This window comes from Embiotoca jacksoni, unplaced genomic scaffold (assembly GCF_022577435.1).
Source record: "Embiotoca jacksoni isolate LCO1_2020_lvr unplaced genomic scaffold, fEmbJac1.0.p SCAF_36, whole genome shotgun sequence".
Lineage (NCBI taxonomy): Eukaryota > Metazoa > Chordata > Actinopteri > Embiotocidae > Embiotoca > Embiotoca jacksoni.
Genome location: NW_027185388.1, coordinates 3660556 through 3679565, shown reverse-complemented (window position 1 = coordinate 3679565; position 19010 = coordinate 3660556). Strand labels below are relative to the sequence as shown.

The window sequence follows — 19010 nt, the reverse complement described above, 5'->3', positions numbered from 1 at the left end:
ACGGTGGCGCTGTGCGCTCGTGCAGGAAGAGCACATGAAGTTATGTAATGCCACACTGACAGCAAACCATGAGTGGCCCATATTAGATTAGATGGGTGATTGTGGCTTCTGGACAATGACTGCCTACAAACAATACAGCCGTTCATGTATCATTATTTTATATAAACCCATAGTAAGAATAAAAACTACATGATGGTATCATTTTGTAAAATAGAATATATGAAAATGCTTATTATTGTACACAATATTTTAGGTTTTGATGATATTTGTTTCTGTGCCTTTAAAAGAAATGATGTAACCAAGTATTGGAGCAGTATTTATATTTCACACCTGAACTAAAGTTTGCAATCAAAAGATAAAAAAATAAAATTAAAAAAAAGTGCAAACCTGGAAGGTTTTTTGTTTACAATCCCAGCTCAGCTGCTTTATATCATTATATCTGGACACACAACAAACACCTTTATGATTATATATTTAATGTCAGTTTCGTATTGAAACACTAGATGGCGCCAAAGCACTAAACTGTGATGTGAGTGCAACCAATGATACCGGATCAATAATGGGGTTAACACGGCATCAATAAAATCATGACACTCAAACTGAAAACATGAAATAAATAAAAGTAAATCAAGACTTTTCAGGATACCAACAATCAGAAAAAGCAGCACAGATATCTTAGTAACCGATAATAATTAAAGACGAGGAGTTTATAACCTATATGTGACTAACATGGTTCAAACTCTACGCCTATTATAACTTAATCTATTATGATTGTGAAGATATTAAAAAGAAAACAATCCATTTGTTCAGATAATTTCTGACAATACGTAATTATGTAATTATAACAATAGGGTGAGATAAGACAGAAATCCGTTTCAGCTCCTTTAAGGTTTCATCACAGTAATTATCAGCCTATCATTTAATGTGAAGCCAAACTTCATGATGCTTTAATCCCTGGTGGTGTCTCTGAATGATGGAAAAGCTTGCATTTATATATATAGTTTTACTTATGGCTTATGGCATTATTTCATTATTTGTAGATTAAACTAAAGAACTCAAACAACCAATGCAGAGGAAATGTAACTTTACCTGAACTATTTGAATTCTTTTGGTGCAAAATTTTCAAATCTAAAATGGCCTGGTTGTATTTGATTTAAAATCCAAACACCTGCACAGCAAAGACTATAAAATGACAGATATATTATGTAACAATTACAACAATTACAATAAGCTCTGCCTATTTTCAATAACAGAATTTTAGAGGTGACCATAAGTTAATTTTTTAGCAGTGTGTTAATGCCCCAAATGGCCAGGAGGCCGAAGTGAAGTCTTTAAATGTTTAGCAGGTTTTGTTTCTGCTTATCTGGAAACTTCACAGATTTCACTGATGGACTCAGTTGCATTACTCACAAATTATAATTAATTTAACACATTTAAAACTAAAATTATTCTGTAAATCAAAAGACTTTTGATTGTAAATAATCCATTTTTTTCCAGGTGTGTTTTTAAAGTTTAAAGTTTTCTTCATGTCTGTGATGTTCCCACTCTCAAACCAGAAAGCTGAGAAATCAAACAAACGCAACAAAAAGCTCAAATGTAAACACGGATTTAGATTCTCATGTTGTCATGGGAATTAAAAAAAAAAAAAAAGTCATTAAATTAACCACGAAACACTTGATTCTGTGCTCATATAATAATGCAGTCTACAGTCTGCGCTGTGAATTTACATACGCGCTGCATATTCATATGAGCATGAAAATAAAGTGACAAACATGAATGTGGGAGGCTTTCTGCTCTTTGGTTCACGCGCTGCTCCTCTCTCTCTCTCTCTCTCTCTCTCTCTCTCTCTCTCTCTCTCTCTCTCTCTCTCTTAGCCCAACCCCCTTGATCCTTTTCGTCCATTGGTGTCTTCGGGGTCTCCCCCTCCTCCCCCTCCTCCCCCCCACCTCTTCCATAGGTAGTCTATAATGAGTGTCCATTGGTTTTTATTGCGGCTGGTCCCCCTCCCACTGGCCGCCTTCGCCCTGCCCATGTTTTCTATCTCAGTCGGTCCGCCTGACGTTCAAGTTCGCAGGAACGTCACGTCCGCACTTGAACTTGCAGCTCCGGGGGGCTCCACCGGACCCCCATCAGTCTCTCTTTGCGAAAAAGTCATGAAGAGCTCCGCACAGCCCGCAGCGCGCTCCGCCTCACCCTCTGTGTGATCCGCAGCTCCTGTGTGTCTTTTTTTTTTTTTTTTTTTTTTTTTTTTCCTTCTTTCCTATTTGGATGTCAGAGCATCAATGAAGACGTTTCCTTTGGAGTTTACCTTGTAGGAACGGATTTCCCGATGTGAACTCAGCTGAGACGCCGCCACTAAACCGACATGTCTCGCCGCAAGCAAGGCAAACCCCAGCACTTGAGCAAACGGGAGTTTTCGCGTAAGTGGAGATGAATCGCATTTTGACTTAATGTTGCTGCTTTCCCCTCTCAGCGACCCTCCTCCGGTTGTTTGGTTCAGGGCAACTTCCTCGGGGAATTTGAATGGGTAGGATACGGCCACGTACGGACCCGCCGCCGTCCTCAGTGAAATTACAACCAGATCCGGGACTACAGGTTCTCTTTAAAAATCACCAGGGGCTCTCCCGGTGAAACTTTCGAAACAACGTGACAGGGAGCTTCAACTTGGGTTTGTGAACGGTTGTATAACGCAGCCTTCAAGGTTTCTTTCGCCATTAAAGGGCATGCATGAGCTTTATGGCCAGAGACCTTTGCCTATAGGGAGGCTCTCAGCTGCTGGCACTCCGAGAAGTTTCCATGTGCAGCTCGTGAAGCCATTCCAGCACTACGACCCACAGCTTCTTCTCCTTTTATTGAGGATGTGTTTGTGTCTCAGGACGCGGAGAAGTGCTGTTTCCACACTTGTCCACAGCGCAGAGACCTCGTGTGCGTTACCGACAAGGAATGCACTTTCTTTGCAACCGATTCCTCGCGGCTGCTGTTTAAACTCTGTGCATTCTAAATGTGGGAGGTTATCTCGAGACATTCAGAGATGTGTGTTGTATTAAACACGCAGGAATCTCCGTGCACGAGGGCTGCTTTTACGACCACGAAGAGCAAAAGCAGGAAAGTGTTTTTACGCGCGTGTGATACCAAAAAAAAACCAGAAAAAAAAGAAGGGCAGAGCATTGATTTCGGTTTTTAGCACTCTGAGACACATTGGATGTTTGCAGGAGAGTTATGTCCCACCGTTTGTCCGATGACAGCAGGAACTGCTTTATCAATACACTCCTCGTGCGTCGGTGAACGTGGAGACGTCTCCACATTCACAGGTTGTTTAAATGTAAGTTTTAAAGCGGAGATTAAGAGCCCACGTATTTCTTTTGTCCTGAATTATTCGTGAAGTAAACGTGTCGCTGCATGCTGCTCCAATTTCGGTCGAAACCAATTACGCTCTCTCAACATGTATTCCTTCATTTGCCGGATAATTGACGGAGGGGGTTGCCAGTGGGGGGCGCAATATGATTGGAGTCCTATAGGCCATTTATGAACTTGAACTTGATCCACTTTATGCCTGAGCTGCTTGACCAGCCCAATGCAGAGGAGCGTTTTGTAGAAAAAAGGTGATTGTACATTTGATGTTTCCTGCAAAGCTCAGGCATGTTTCTAAAGGGCAGAACAACATAAACCAAAGCAAAATATTTAACATACTCAAAGAGGATTCAGACATAAAGTGTGTTTAAAGACAAGAAATTCTAGGTCTGTTTCCATGATTCATAAAAACAGAGATATTTTACTGGTGCAGGTGCTTATTTTTTTCGGTGACCCTCATCAGTATTGTTTACTTTCGCATGGTTTTCACTCATATATTTAATTTGAATGACAAAATACTTGAGACTGCATAATAACACTTTGCATAATTTTGTTTTGGAGCTTAATTGTGAGCTGTCATGTTGCAAATGGACTCTATTACATATTTATACGGGCAGAGAGAGGGACTCATAGATCGAATGATTTTTTAAATTAATTTGAAAATGGACCAAAAAATGTACTGTTAGCTATTTCGAAAGAGAAAGTGGAGAGAGATTATTGATCCACTGTTGTTACAGGGAGTCGTAATGGTGTAAAATGGCAAAGGAAGAGGCCTTAATGATTTACCTGATGGAGAAACAGACCTGCTGCTGCAGCTCAGTGGGAAACACCGAGCCTGAACTACTTTAAATTCTGGCACGGTGGAGATGTCTGAAAAAGGGATTATATTTTAGTTTTCAAAGTTATTCACATCACTCTTGCTTGGCATCAAAACGAGATTATTTGGTTTGAAGAAAATCTTTCCACCTAACCCAACCTCACACACCTCGTCTGTGTCCGTGGCATAAGCTGGTTAAGATAAGCAGCAGTAAAAATAGGGGCGAATTCTCTCATCTTTAATGCAGTCGAACATACAAGTAACAGGGCCTATCTGGCATAGTCCCTCACCACCTTCTCATCTGACCCGATATAGAATTAAAGGTTGAAACGGCGGCGAGAATTCATCACATCTTATCTCGACATCCCAGTCGGGGCGCCCAATGTCGTTTACCATGTGGTTAGATTACTTCTTGTAAAATGCTCTCTCTCCTCTCTCTTTTCTCTTTTCCTCTCTTCTCTTTTCATCTCTTCTCCTCTCCTCTTCTCTTCTCTTCTCTTCTCTTCTCTTCTCTTCTCTTCTCTTCTCTCTGCCGGTACTTCAGGGACCTACTCCACATCCAACCCCTCAATGTCTAACCTTGGTTCACGAGATCCCAGCACTTTTAACGAAATGGGGTCCAATCATCTTGAACTCAAATTAGAATCTATTTTTTGATTCTCAGAGGTGTTAGGTTCATTAAAAAAGCGAGATTGGCAGCACAATAAAGAGGGTCAAGCAACTTAATCGTTTGACTGCTGCCTGCAAGCTGAACATGTCAGTCCTTATCGAAGCCGTCTTTCTTTCTCTTCCTTGCTTCCTTCCTCAAAATATTTTAAACACATTACACAAGCTGACCCTGTTCTTTTAGATGTCTGCAAGCATTTACCGTAGCAGTGTGAGACTCCATAATGGGACACATTTGTTTACAGCCTCTCGCTGCACTGTATGTCACCATCCTCTCTCTCGTCTGCTCCTCCAGCTGAGCCGCTCTCAGGTGTTTTACCGGAAGACGTCTCTCAGGACTCCCCCAGGCTGGGAGTGGCTCAGGGCGAGCCCCTAAAAGGGGACCAGGACCTGCTGACCTGCGGCCAGTGCCACTCCCGCTTCCCCCTGGCCGACATCCTGCTGTTCATCGAACACAAGCGGAGGCAGTGCCACGGCAGCCTCTGCACGGACAAGCCTCTGGACAGGCCGCCGTCCTCCCCGCTCGCCTCGCCCCTCTCCACGTCCTCCTCGCACTCGCGGACCCACCATCAGCACCCTCGGAGGGTGCATCAACCTGTGGAGGTGGCTGTTCAGGTGTCGCCGCAGGATGAGGATTGTTTATCTGCACCCTTGCAAGGAATAATCCCCAAGCAGGAGAATATCACAGGTAAACACACGGGGAGCTTAAAATGGCTGCCATGCACAAGTAAACAGATGAGCAGGGGGAAAAGAAAGAGAAGTGTGAAGTGAGTCTCTGAACGTCTAAAGGTGTTTGGAGTGGGTCACGCTTTCTGAGGTTCACAGAGAGTTTATTTCAGAGGAGAACAAATGTTCTCTGAGATTTCCTTGGTTTTGCTGCTGGTTGTGAGGATGTATCCAATCTGCATAACCAGAGTGTGAAATATCTGCTGCTACATTTAGGAGCTGTGAATTTCCCTGAGCTGAGTCATGCACCCATATGAAGACCAGCCATCCTGAAAGGGATTGTGAGAAAAAGGGAAACGTTTGCAGACAGTGAAAAAGACCCAGAGACAGAAGAGACGGACTTCGTTTGGTTTGTTGCTGCATCACAGATGTGCTCCGATGCTGTGGACTCCAGATCCTCTCTCATGTGGTGGTGAGAGATGTATCCCGATCCCTCCCTGGCTTATTACACTGCCATATCTCTTGTACCCTCAAATATGCGCCTGCAGAGGCTCCCTCTGATGCTAAAATTAAAAAGAGATAGAAAAGAATGTAATTATGCTGATCTGTCAAGGAAGAAGTGTTTATTTGAGGAACCGTACGGCCACTAATTGTCAGTGTTTTTCTTGATTTGAGTAATTAAGGACTTCTTAAGGCGGCTGGTTGGTTTGCTGGTCGTCCACGGGGGCTAAATGAGGCCGTAGTGAAAACATGAGTCGCTGTGCAAACAAGCATGTGTCCCTCACGGCGGGTTTTATAGAGAGGGGTTTGATTTGGACCAGCCCATTTGGAGCGTTTATTCATTTTCCTATAACAGATCGGATGGCGTGCCCAGATTGTGCTGATTGTCGTCTGGTGCGGTTGTGATTTAATTTGAACTAAAACGCGTGTAGAGCGGCCGTCGATAACGTCCGGCGCTCCGGCTCTGCAGATGGCGGCTGTTATTTGTTGTGTTAGTTAGCCCTCTCGCAAACAGAATGACCACTGTTCATTAGTGCAGTTAGTTCAACATCTGTGCACACGTGGATACGGACACACACACACACACACACATACACACACACACACACACACACACACACAGCTGACATGCCCCTTGGCCTTGTCAGCTGTTCGAACATGCTTTTCTTTGCTCATTTAGATCATCGTGGAGTTCACATGATATCAGAAGGTCACCAGCGACGCGCGCGGAGCTTTATTTATAGGCCCTGTGTATCTGGACATTGTGTAACAGTCAGGATTTACTTGGGTTAATGATGAATAGATAAATGCGGTTGCCGTCAGAAGAAGATTGCATCCTGTTGTGGACACTTTGTCCGATTTCTTTACAGCCCTAATATAACATCTCAGGTCAACGTCGCAGATAAGGAGGAGATTAACTCACAACAGGTTTTTTTTAGGTCAAACAGAAGATGCAGGAGCGACCACACATCAGTCACGTATTCATGTAAGACAGCCCCCCCCCCCGCCCACCCACCCACACACCTCTGTTTTCTTCGTCTCAAGATTGATGGACCCGTCCTGGCAGTGCCAGCGCGCCACCCCGTGCTCCATATGGTAGCTGCCATGTTCCCTCACCCTGCTCAGTCAGAGCCGACACCGAGCCGAGGCGTCTCAATACTTGCTGTTCCTACACGTCGTGTCCAGTCCACTCTCGGGGAGTGTCCTATACCTTCCACCCTTAAAGATGTACCGTATACCGCTGCACTGCAAACCCTCAAAACCAAAATGCACCCCCCCCCCCCTCTCCCTCCTCCTCCTCCTGAAATATCATTCGACACAGATGGATTTCCGTGCGGGCAGCAGTTTATAAAGGCGAGCGCTCGGACAGGGGTTAAGGAAAGGAGCTGCCGGACCTAAAGGGAGCCGACACCCAGGGTGGTTGAACTTGGGGGAGGGGGGGCAGTCTGTAATAGACCCAGGAGCTGGAGATGAAGCTGCTCGGTATCTGTCTGTCTGTGGGACAGCTGAGGCCGTCTGGGAGTCTTATGGCTGCAGCTGGGGTTGGGGTCCGCAGTCTGGAGAGCTGTGGGCCGTAAGGAGGGCAGAGCAGCCTGTGCGCCGTCATTTGCATGATAAACAATTTAAGATATGCACGGGGACATCGGAGCTTGTCTGCAGATTATGGATGGCCCAGAAAAAAAAAAAAAAAAGAGCAGATGATGATTTTCTCAAAACAAAACTCAGTGATTGCGGTGTGCCGTAAAAACAGCATTTATTTCACTCATAGAGTTTATCTGCATTCAAATTCATTATTTCATGGACTAAAATGTGATTGTTGTTAAATGATGGTCTGACTGATTAGAACAAGATGCTCTTCATAGCTGCAATTTAAGGAAACAAAACTGCACTACTGTACACAGACTTCTTTAAATACCATAATTAGTATTTTTTTTTACCAATCATCTTGTCTCTGCTGGATTCTACGACATCTTGGCGCTCGTTTTGCTCCGTTATTCTTCCCTGTGTGTTCGTCGCCGGCGTCAGCGCCTCCTCCTCCTCACCAGCGCCTCCTCCTCCTCCTCACCAGCGCCTCCTCCTCCTCCTCCTCACCAGCGTAGCCACGTGTGTTAATGAGGCCATTGTAGCTGTGCAAATCGACCACCATCTCACACTTCTGCCTCTTTCCAGCGCACCGCCCGCGTTGTAACCTGGACTCTAAATCGATACTGAGTCAATTATAGCAGCCACCTTCCAACACCCCTCCACCCCACCCCCCCCTCCCTCCCAACCCCTATTTTATTTCTCTATGATGAGGAAAAACATTCAAACAGTATTTCTGGTACCTCATCTCTTGGACTGTTGTGTGTCTTCCTGCAGCAGCTTGCCTGTCCTGTTCCTCCCTGTATGTCGTGGAGACAAAGGTATTTAGCAGACTTCGTACTGGCACCGTGCCACCTTTCTCCTCCACCCCCCACCACACACACACACACACACACTTCCCCTCTCCCCCTGTCCAACTCCCCAGTGTACATACACACTGGGTATCTGTATGGGGGGCTGAGCAGTGCGTGTCATGTGTGTGAGGCTCCTTGGTCCTGATATCTTTCTGTGTCCTTAGTGTGTGTCTGTGTGTGCGTGTGCAGGCATGTGGGTCACTGCAACTTTACACGCGGTGCCTTTGTTTCGGTGATCACTTTAATTGATACTGAAAAGGCACAGATGCATGCGGCTGTAATTATCGGACGCCAGCTAATATTTTAACATAAGCGCTCCATTGTCTGTAAAAACTGACTCTAATTCGATCCTACAGTCGCTCTGGGCTTTGATAGAAATCGCTCCTATTTTTGGCATCGGGCTCCACTAAGTTTTAATGAAGGTGAACAGAAATGGTTTTAAGGATGAATTTTTCATAGAGGACATTTTGTGTTTCCTGCAGCCGGGCTTCTAAACACCCACAAATGTTGTCAGTGGAGATTTGTCAGCCTTTGTTGTTGGATTAAGTGTTCGAGCTGCATTCAAGTGCTGAAGTGGAGTGAATGTTTGCATTTCCACCGTGCATGCGGTGTTAAACTAATGTATGTGCATATGTGTGCATTTATGTGTGGTTTTGACCACTTAAACTCTTTATAGCTTTCTGTGTGTGTGTGTGTGTGTGTGTGTGTGTGTGTGTGTGTGTGTGTGTGTGTGTGTGTGTGTGAAAGAGAGTAAGACTGTGTGTGTCTTGCTGTTTGTTAAAGCTTTACTACCCTGGGCGTGCAGGCTGAACATGAAAGAGTCTTTGACTTGGCAAGCCTCGCCTGAGGACACCCCTCTGTGGACCATGCCAGGCCAGACTTGGCACACAGCGGTGGGCCTGAGGGACAGGCTGGGCCTAAATGTGTGTGTGTGTGTGTGTGTAAGAGGAGGTGCATGTAGAAAAGTGTTCGGCGAGGTGACGGCTATGTGTGTGACTGACAGCCACAGTGTGTGTGTGTGTGTGTGTGTGTGTGTGTGTGTGTGTGTGTGTGTGTGTGTGTGTGTGTGTGTGTGTACTTAAGGGATAGGTATGCATCGAGTGTGTGTGTGTGTGTGTGTGTGTGTGTGTGTGTGTGTGTGTACTTAAGGGGTAGGTATGCATCGATTGTGTGTGTGTGTGTGTGTGTGTGTGTGTGTGTGTGTGTGTGTGTGTGTGTGTGCTGTCCTCAGGGGCTCCTGACTCGGTGCTTCCTGTGTGTCTGTTTGTCTTCTAACAACCCCAACACCACCGCCTCGGGCCATTCAGGTGGAGGCTAGTTGAAGTATTCACACAGACACACACAAAAAAAGAGGCTTACACAAACGCACCCACCCACAAATGTACACAGACACACACCTGTTTTCTCAACACAACAATGCGCCCTCTTCCTTTACCTACGCACACACACACTCAGTGTAAACCCCCGCCTGGGAACCTGTGTTGTGTCTGTTGTATTGGAGGCCCCATGATGTGTTAGGAGTTGATGAGATCTGTCAGAAACATATGATCCTTATTTCAGCCCCCCCACCCCCCCCCACCCCCCACCCCCCATCTGTCTCTCTATCTCCTCCTCTTCCTCTCTCATGTTTCCTCTCCATCGCTCCAGTAGTTTTATCCCGGGGGACTGGAAACTGAAAGTTTTGGCTACATTAGTGTGTCTGCACCTCTTAAAGGCTTCCAACATCCACTCTAGAGCTCATTCTCACTCACAGATTTGGCCGCAGAGCTGACCACACACACACACACACACACACACACACACACACACACACACACACACACACACACACACACACACACACACACACACACACACACACACACACTGCCTCCCTCCATCCCCTTTACCTTCTATCAGACGCAGCTCTACAACAGAAACAACCTTGTTTGTTCCACCGCCACTTCACGCCGGATGAAAAAGTATTCTCAGAAATAAGCGTGTCCCGCTGCTGTCCTGTCAATAGCGTGGCAGGCAGTCACATCACGGGGTCAAGGGTCATCTGACAGCGTCAGGGCCTGTCATGCCAGCCGCCGGCTTCACCACCTGCAGGTTAATGACTTTATTTTTAGACAGAACAGAAACAGAGAAGAAGAAGTGTCTTTGATACAGCTGTAGCTCAGGAAGTGGCGGATCAGAGCGAAAAGGACAGATGAGGTATTTTAGGAAGCGGGTTAGTTTTGGGTGAGAATGGGAACAGACTTTGACGAGGTAATTTTCTCTTTGATGTTTTCTTAGAAAAAAATAAAATCCTTTAAGTCTTCATTTAGGATCCAGATCCAGATTTTTTCTTTTGTATTATTCAGCATCTCTTAAGAGTCTGTAGCACTATCACAACCTGTATCAGCGCTCGGAGGGTCATCTAAACCTCCGCCGCTCCTTATTGTGACTGAGTTTGTGGCGGTGCTGCTGCAGGACGGCTGCTTTGTCTGGGTGATAATGTTGAGGCCATGGGAGAGCCTCGGCAACAAGGGCATCACGTTAGTCTGAGCCCTCTGATACCGGTCACTATCAGTCTCTGTTGGGTTTCTTCCTGCACTGTCTGGCCCTCTGCAGGTCCCAGACACCGACTCAGCCTGCCAGATTTGTGTGTGTGTGTGTGTGTGTGTGTGTGTGTGTGTGTGTGTGTGTGTGTGTGTGTGGGTGGTCGTCCACAGCTGCGTCTCGCCAGCCTTATCTCAACCAGAGAGATACAGAACAGAGAGAGCCCCTGTGTCTGACACTACACTTGTGAAAACTCACAGCCCCCTCTGTGTGTGTGTGTGTGTGTGTGTGTGTGTGTGTGTGTGTGTGTGTTGTATTGTGTTGTGTGTGTGTGTTGTGTTGTGTGTGTGTGTGTGTGTTGTGTTGTGTGTGTGTGTGTGTGTGTGTGTGTGTGTCTCAGACCCATGTACTGTACAACATGCAAAGCAGGTCTGCTGCTGCAGCGTTTCATAAATGTATACTAATAGGTTGCCTTATTCCTCGGGGGGGGGGTTGTATGCTCAAAAAGCTCATTGGCTCCTAATAGCTCGAGTTAGCTGCACATTTGATCTTAAAATCCGACATCTTTTAAAACGCTAATCAGAAGATAGCGGCTTCGTTCATTTTTGAGAGAGTCTTAATTTAGTCATTAGAATCACTTTAGGCTGTAAGATGGTATTGATGTGATGTAGTTTGCACAAAAGCATGCAGGCACAAGCTGGCTCACCAATCAGACTGACACACACACACACACACACACACACACACACACACACACACAGTGATCATTTATGCACAGATGCACACATATACTTACACCTCCACTCCATCACACACACACTCACACCCAACTGACCCCCAGCCCTCGTTGCACAGACACACACATGCACACACACTCATAAACGCACACTCCTGTCCCAGGCACCCTTTACTTTTGCAGGCTGAATCTCACTGATAACATGCTGGCGCCCTCATTTAAATTTGAAGCGCTTCTTTAATCTTCAAAGGCCTGATTGCTTTATGAATATGCATGAACTGAGCTGACTCTCAGTTCATTACCTTGTTGTAAATTCTAATGACCATTAGGGCCCCGCGCGGTAATTGCCAATTGTTTTGCATTTTTGATTAGCCCATTACCGGAGCGCATTCTGAACATGTCTGCCCTGCCTGCCTGCCAGGCCACGGCAAGAAGCCTAGGGAGGGAGGGAGGGGGGGAGGGGGGAGGGAAGGAGGGGGGGCAATAAAAGGGAGAGTGTGTGAGGGGAAGCGCATGTCAAATTTGAAGAAATTTTGAGGAAAGTGGGGTGAGCTAGAAGGGTGGGAGGGGTGTGTATGTGTGTGTGTGTGTGTGTTGGGGGGGGGGGGGGGGGGGGGGGGTAGAACTGGATGTTCCCTAAACAAGCTGTCCGGCTTGTTTCTGCAGAGCCTGAGTGCTGGAGCGTGTACCTGGCTGCATTCATGTCAGCATGTGTATTTGTTGAGGACGTGTGTGTGTACACATTCGAGTTCGCGTGCAGCGCTGTGAGTTGAGCAGGGTGGTGGTGGTGGTGGTGGTGGGGGGGGGGGGGGGGATTCTGGTAGTGCATCCCAATGCACGCCTGTGTCTGGGACTTATGAAAGATTGATGTTTCCCAGCAGAATGGCATCGTCCTGCTACAACTTGATAACATCTAATGGATAATTTAGCGCTCTAAAACCTGCCGGCCGTCCCCCGTCTCCCCGGAGCGAGCTGGAGAGGACAGCAGCTGCCGGGCTTTTGGGGGCTGCTGTTTGTCAGGGAGAGACACATGAGGACAAGCAGGAAGAGGAAGAGGAGGAAAGACAAGACGGGAAAAATTGTCTTGTTGCAATATTTAGCCAGACCTGCTCGCTGCGTGCACCTTCACTTGTAAGTATTCCTGAAAATAATCCTTATCAGCGTTTTGTAGAAACGTCACCAGAAAGTGTCCTGCTCCGGTCCAGCACAGGTCCAGTGGAAACAAACAACAACAACCCTTAAATTCAATTCACCTCATCTTCTCGTGTGACATCCTTATCTTCCTGCTTTCTGCTGTCTCAACATTGCTGCCGCCCGTAAAAAAAAAAAAAAAAACCCCGAGAAATCCGACATCCTGCCACAGAATATTTGGGTTTAACAGACTTGTGCACACAAAAAAGAAAAAGATTAACTGCACCCATAAATGTTGCAGCATCCTTGTGTGAACAGGGATTCTCTCTTCCCGTCTTGTGTGCCATTCATAATCTCCGTAGTGTTTACACTCAGCTCCGAGGCCGACTGTCCGGCTCTTATTCCCACACTATTAAGCTGTTGACAGTTTGGTTAATCGTCCTGCAGTTTGACTTGAGGGGAGTCGGCGAGGGGGTCAGCGGAGTCCGTCTCCAAGGTGTGGAGGGAGAGTGGCTTACATGTGCGTGCTGTTTCTGTACTCTGTGGGTGCCTTCATGTCAGGCGGGGGAGGAGGGGGGGGGTTGTCTCATTTAAGGGGGCCGATGTGTATATTTGTGTGTGTGTGTGTGTGTGTGTGTGTGGGGGGGGGGGGTCTTTGCTGTGGTCTTGCCAGGGGCCACGAGGGGCCAGAGACACAATGGGGGAATTGTCCAGCTCGGGATCAGCTAGTGCAAGAAGCTAGATGGAGTTAGCAGGCTGGCTGGTCTGTGTCCAGCCTGTGGACACACACACACACACACACACACACACACACACACACACACACACACACACACACACACACACACACACTGATAGAGAGCAGCAGCAGCATCACGGCCCTCTATGGCCAAAGGAGTCTCCGGCAGACAGCATGATAGATGGCTTTGTTAAAGGGTCCCAGGGTGTCCCCTGAACTTGAAGCACTCTGTTTATCTTGAATAGGAGCAGCACAGAGTGTTGGGGCAGGGGGAGGAGGGGGGCAGGAGGAGGGATTGGGGGGAGGAGAAAAGGGAATGATATAGCTTTCAGGGGAAAGGAGGGAGAAAGGGAGTGGAGGAGGAAGAGGGAGAGTGAGTGTGGCCCAGGATGGGGGGTTGGGGAGGTTAAGGGGGGGTCGCGAGTAGGCTGGAGAGACAGAGAGGAGGGAGAGAGAGGGGGGAGGGAGGGGGGCAGCTCTCCTACTAGCTGTCCATTAACAGATGAACTTGGCAATGATCCAGGCCTCAAAGGTCTTGGGAGACAAACACACACACACACACACACACACACACGCACGCGCACACGCACGCACACACACACACACGCACGCACGCACGCACGCACACACACACACACATGCACGCCCACGCGCGCGCACACACACACACACGCACACACACACACACGCACACACACACACGCACACACACACGCACGCGCACACGCACGCACACACACACACACACACACACACACACACACGCACGCGCACACGCACGCACACACACACACACACACACACGCACGCACGCACGCACACACACACACACACACCCACGCACACACACACACACACCCACGCACACACACACGCACACACACACACACACACGCACACCCACACAGGGATGCACACCTCCCTGGTACCTGCTGACTGAGGATGTAAAGCCACCACGGTTTCTTTTTTGTCCAGAGGCGAAAGATGACAAGTCTCTGCTTCACCTGTCAGAACCAGTTCAGACCGGTTAGTCGGCAAGGCCTCCTCCTCCTCCTCCTCCTCCTCCTCTCGCTCCCTCTCCTCCTCTGGCTCCCTCTCCTTCTCTGGCCTCCTCTCGTCCTCGGGTGGAAGGAACAGAGAGAAGCTCTAACCTGAGGGCACGGGACAATGCAGAGGAAGAGGAGAAACAAGCGAGGGAGCGTGGGAACAAAGCGAGAGACGGACGGATCCGGTCGTAAACAGGGTGGGAAGAGGAGGGAAGTGTTTGCTTGTTGTCGCTGCTCTCCCTACTTGATGGGGCAACATGAGCTCAACACCAGCGCTGCTACTGTGTACTGAAAACATGACGAGCAAAACACCAAGAGAGGTGAAAACTGGGGAGGGAAAGAAATCCGATGTGGAAGATGGACGCCTCCGTCGCCGTCGGCAACCGCATCTCACCGAGCCGCGCGCATACGTGTCAGTCGTGGAAATCGTGTTTGTGTCTGCGAAACGCTATAAAATATGGACACAGCTTCTCTCCTAATTACGACTCGGATGCGTCCCTTGAGTTTTGAGCGCAGGCTGTTCCACTTCAGATGCTTTCAGCTCGCGCACGAAGCAAAAAAAAAAGCTCCGTCACATCGGGAACATCTGAGGAAGTCATGAAAGCCAGAGTTTAGCGCTGCAGGATGGGTCGACTCTCTTAACGTTACATTATCAGGTGGTAAAATGTAGGACAGGAAAAAAATTATAAGTTGAGGACAACAGTGCGATTGTAAGTAAAGCAGGAAGTGAACGAGGTGAGAAAAAGATTTGTTAAAAAGTGTGAAAGGTGGCGTGTGAAGGTTTACGTAAGACGAGCAGCGGATTAACTGTCTCCGTCCCTCCCTTTTAAATCTGTCTGCTTTCATGACGACAAACCAGACAAAAGACTTCTGCGTATTTATTTGATTCTTTGAAGTTGGGTGTAAGTTTCAGAATATAAAAGCGCGATAAACGTCTTCCGGGTTTGGAACGGCGTCCGCGGCGCTCGAGGACAGTCGGCAGACGCCGTGACGTCTCGCAGCGACCGCTTGTGTATAAATCACATGCAGGCTGCAGGGCGAACACGGATAATGTATGTTTGCTGTGTCTGTGTGTGCGTGTCTTTATGTGGGTCTCCATGTAAATGCATGCAATCCCATTTGCATGTATTTCACACACGCTCACATTAGTTTGTTATTTATAAAGAAGATTCTTCTTTTTTTGATCCCCTCCTCTTCTTTCCTAACAGCTCTCGCTCGATTTCTCAGAAACATGTTTTCTTTTCCAAAAAAAATCTCTTGTGTGGCTACTGTAGTGCAGAGGCCAACTAAATATCTCACGTGTGTGTGTGTGTGTGTGTGTGTGTGTGTGTGTGTGTGTGTGTGTGTGTGTGAGATGATGGCTGTTTTTATAATGCCCCCCTGCAAATTTGCATATGTATATGTGCAGATTGTATGAGAAGAGCTCTCACACTTAGAGCAGTTGGAGGGGGAGGAGGGCGATGGCTGGGGGGGGGGGGGTGCAAGGGTTGTGTGTATGGTTTATGTGTGTGTGTGTGTATTAAAGGGGGGTTTTGTTGGCGCTTTCACCCCCCCCAGACAAAGCCGGCCACTACTCCCAGATGGTAGTCTGCTCTCTTCGGCCTTGTGTGTGTGTGTGTGTGTGTGTGTGTGTGTGTGTGTGTGTGTGTGTGTACAGAGGCATATATACAAAGACAGAGAGAGTGATGGAGAATTTTGCGAGCAAGAGTTTGTGTTCCCGACATGCAGGCGGATGATGGCGGTCGATGGACATGAAGTGCCTACACACATCAGAGTGTGAGACTTCATGGACTTTCATGTCCTCTGGATTGTCATGCATGACGTGACTAAAAGCCACCCGGTGTGGTCGGCCACTCTGTGCCTTGTTCCAAATGCATTAGAATACATAATTCAAGACAGATGGACAGAGAGAGAGGCAGGAAAGGAGAATATGTGCAGACCGACAGAGGGACGAAGGGACGGACGAGCAGGGATAGATTCTTCTTCGTCTTAGCGGCGATGACCTCGAGATGTCTGCGGACGTCTGGTTTAATGGGGTCCGCGTTAAAGACCGGGCGGCAGGATTATGTTTACTTCAACTGTCTGATGGACGGCGAGACAACGAAAGAGCAGGTTGGCGCTGAGTGATTTCTCTGAACTGTCTTTTACGCTGACGACATCGTGCTGCGAGCGTCTCTCAGACGGCTGAGGAAATTATATTCAGATCGGGAAATATGTCCAACCGCGTAAAGGCCAGATATTCAATCAGAAACAGGGGCCTTCGGGTTCTGTCTAAATCCCGGCGTCTCCCCGGGGCCGCGTGTTAAAACTATCGGCTTGGACAGACTCCAGCTCCTCTGACCTTGATGTTTGCTTTCCTTGTATCTCCAGACACAAACACGGACACACAGACAGACAGACAGACAGGGAGACAGGAAGACAGACAGGGAGACAGGAAGACGTCCTCTCCCTGCTCCTGAGCTCTTTCTACTGGCTCCTCTGTGAACATGGTTGGATGTATTGGGGGGGATTGAAAACAAGTACAAAGCCAGGTGAACACAAACGGTGTGTGCATCCCCCCCCCCCCCCTTCTCCCATACCTGTTGGGCAGGTTCTCCTCTCTCTCTCTCTTTCATTAAAGCAAAGCCCTCCTCTGTTCCTGACCAGGTAGTATTTTGTTATCAGACACAGAAACCCGACTCCCTCATGACGGGCCTTTACCCCGTAGTTCAAAGTGCCAAGATAACCGTTCTGTATTTCGTTTATTGAGGCGAGCCCTTCCCTGGCAGCGAGCGGCCTGGCAGCGAGCGCTCTCCGGGCTGGACGTGCCCCGTCCTCCCCCGGCTCTGGTTCTGCGCCGCTCTGCCAAGTTGCGGGGCCAGATTGCCTGTAATGGGCCTGCCATTTCCCTCTCATCATCTGTCAGTACTCTGGATCCAACTGCCGGGTCCAAAGAGGGCTACCACTCTCCAATTAAAAAGGTTAATTTGCCCTTGCCCATCCCCCCCCCACCACCACCACCACCACCCCATCTACAGCTTGCTATGTCTTCATTAGCAGTCATTTGTGTCCCTGTTGCTTTCCCCTTTATTGTTTTTTTTCTTTCTCTAGTATGCGAGTTGGTTTCTGTAAACACTGTTTTACATGGAGAAGGTGAACGAGCATTAGCATATTAGTTGTTTTTTTTTGCATGTTTATTAAATTGTTCTCGCCGGTCTCGGCCGAGGACTTCATGTACATTTTTTCTTGCTCTCTACTCCTTATGAAATGCCACTTTGATCAAACTGACGAGTCTCTGCAGAGGAAGCGGGAGATTAAAGGAATAGTTCGAGATGTATTCGTCTGCTATATATTGAAGAGAGTCAGATTGAGAAGATCAATAACACTACTTAGCTTGGCTCAGCGTACAGAGGAGGGGAAAAATGCCAGTCCTGTCGTCACCGGGAGCAGAGACTCCAGGAAGTCAGTGCGCTTGGCAGTGAAATAATCTGGAACATAACTCCTGTGAAAACACATTGAAAATGTGAATGTGTTAATCAGTGAGATTTAGAGGTGAATTTTGTTACTTTTGGAGCGGCTCTAACTATTTTTCCCCGTTTCCAGGCTTTCTGCTCAGAAACACTAACTGGCTCTCTGTGCTGCACAGATTTGAGAGTGGAAGCAATTTTTTTAAACTAATTTGGGCACAGAAGCAAAAAAAAATAAAAAATAAAAAAATAAATCACCAAAATGTAGTAAAATAAGGATTTTCTTTTAAATTACCTGGCGGCATTTTCTTTTACGTACAATCAGCAGTTGTTCCAGAATAATGGGAGGAAGCAGCGCTCAAACTCCGCTCCCAACTTTTTTTTGTGAGTGTTGTAAAGATGCCACTGACTCAGCAAGCTCAACAAGTAGGAAAAAAAATAAAAAAAATAAGAAGCTTGTTCCACATGTTAGACATTACAATAATTCTACGAGTGGTGTGAATTCTGACGGTGAGAAGAAACACCTGCCGCTCTCTGTAAGACGAGGAGGGAAGGCTGACAGCTCTTTCCGTTTGTATGTGGCGGCCATACTTCATTGTCATTACGCTCACATAGCGGTGTCTCTTAAGCCAAACCTGTGTGGATGAGCGGCTCCGGTGGGACACGGAGTCACAAGCCGACTTTCATCAACCGTGACGCGCCGCGTTCAAACAGACGGAGACGAGATCTCCTGTTTCCATCTCTGCTTCTGGTCTTTTCCTGCATCCCCTCGGCTCCCTCGTTCTGCTCACCCCTGCCATCGTCTCTACTGAGCGGTTGAACTAAGAGGCCCCTTCCACCTCCTCCTCCAGTGGTATCACATGGCAAACGAACCCCTCCAACGTATGTGGACGTATGTGCCGCTTTGTGCGCCCAAACCCCAGGAAGGAAGCCGCCGCCAACGGCTGCCTGCG

At 47.6% G+C, this 19010-nt stretch overlaps 1 protein-coding gene across 1 annotated transcript in view; it reads left to right on the top strand.

Moving 5' to 3' along the window:
• The first annotated feature begins 2257 nt into the window (after window positions 1-2257).
• LOC138208204 (B-cell lymphoma/leukemia 11A-like) overlaps window positions 2258-19010 on the top strand; it is a 32649-nt gene continuing 15896 nt past the window's right edge. Inside the window, exons 1-2 of the mRNA XM_069165935.1 lie at window positions 2258-2420; window positions 5130-5522. Coding sequence (XP_069022036.1) covers window positions 2366-2420; window positions 5130-5522 — 448 coding nt within the window. The 5' untranslated portion in view covers window positions 2258-2365. The remainder of the gene's footprint in view (window positions 2421-5129; window positions 5523-19010) is intronic.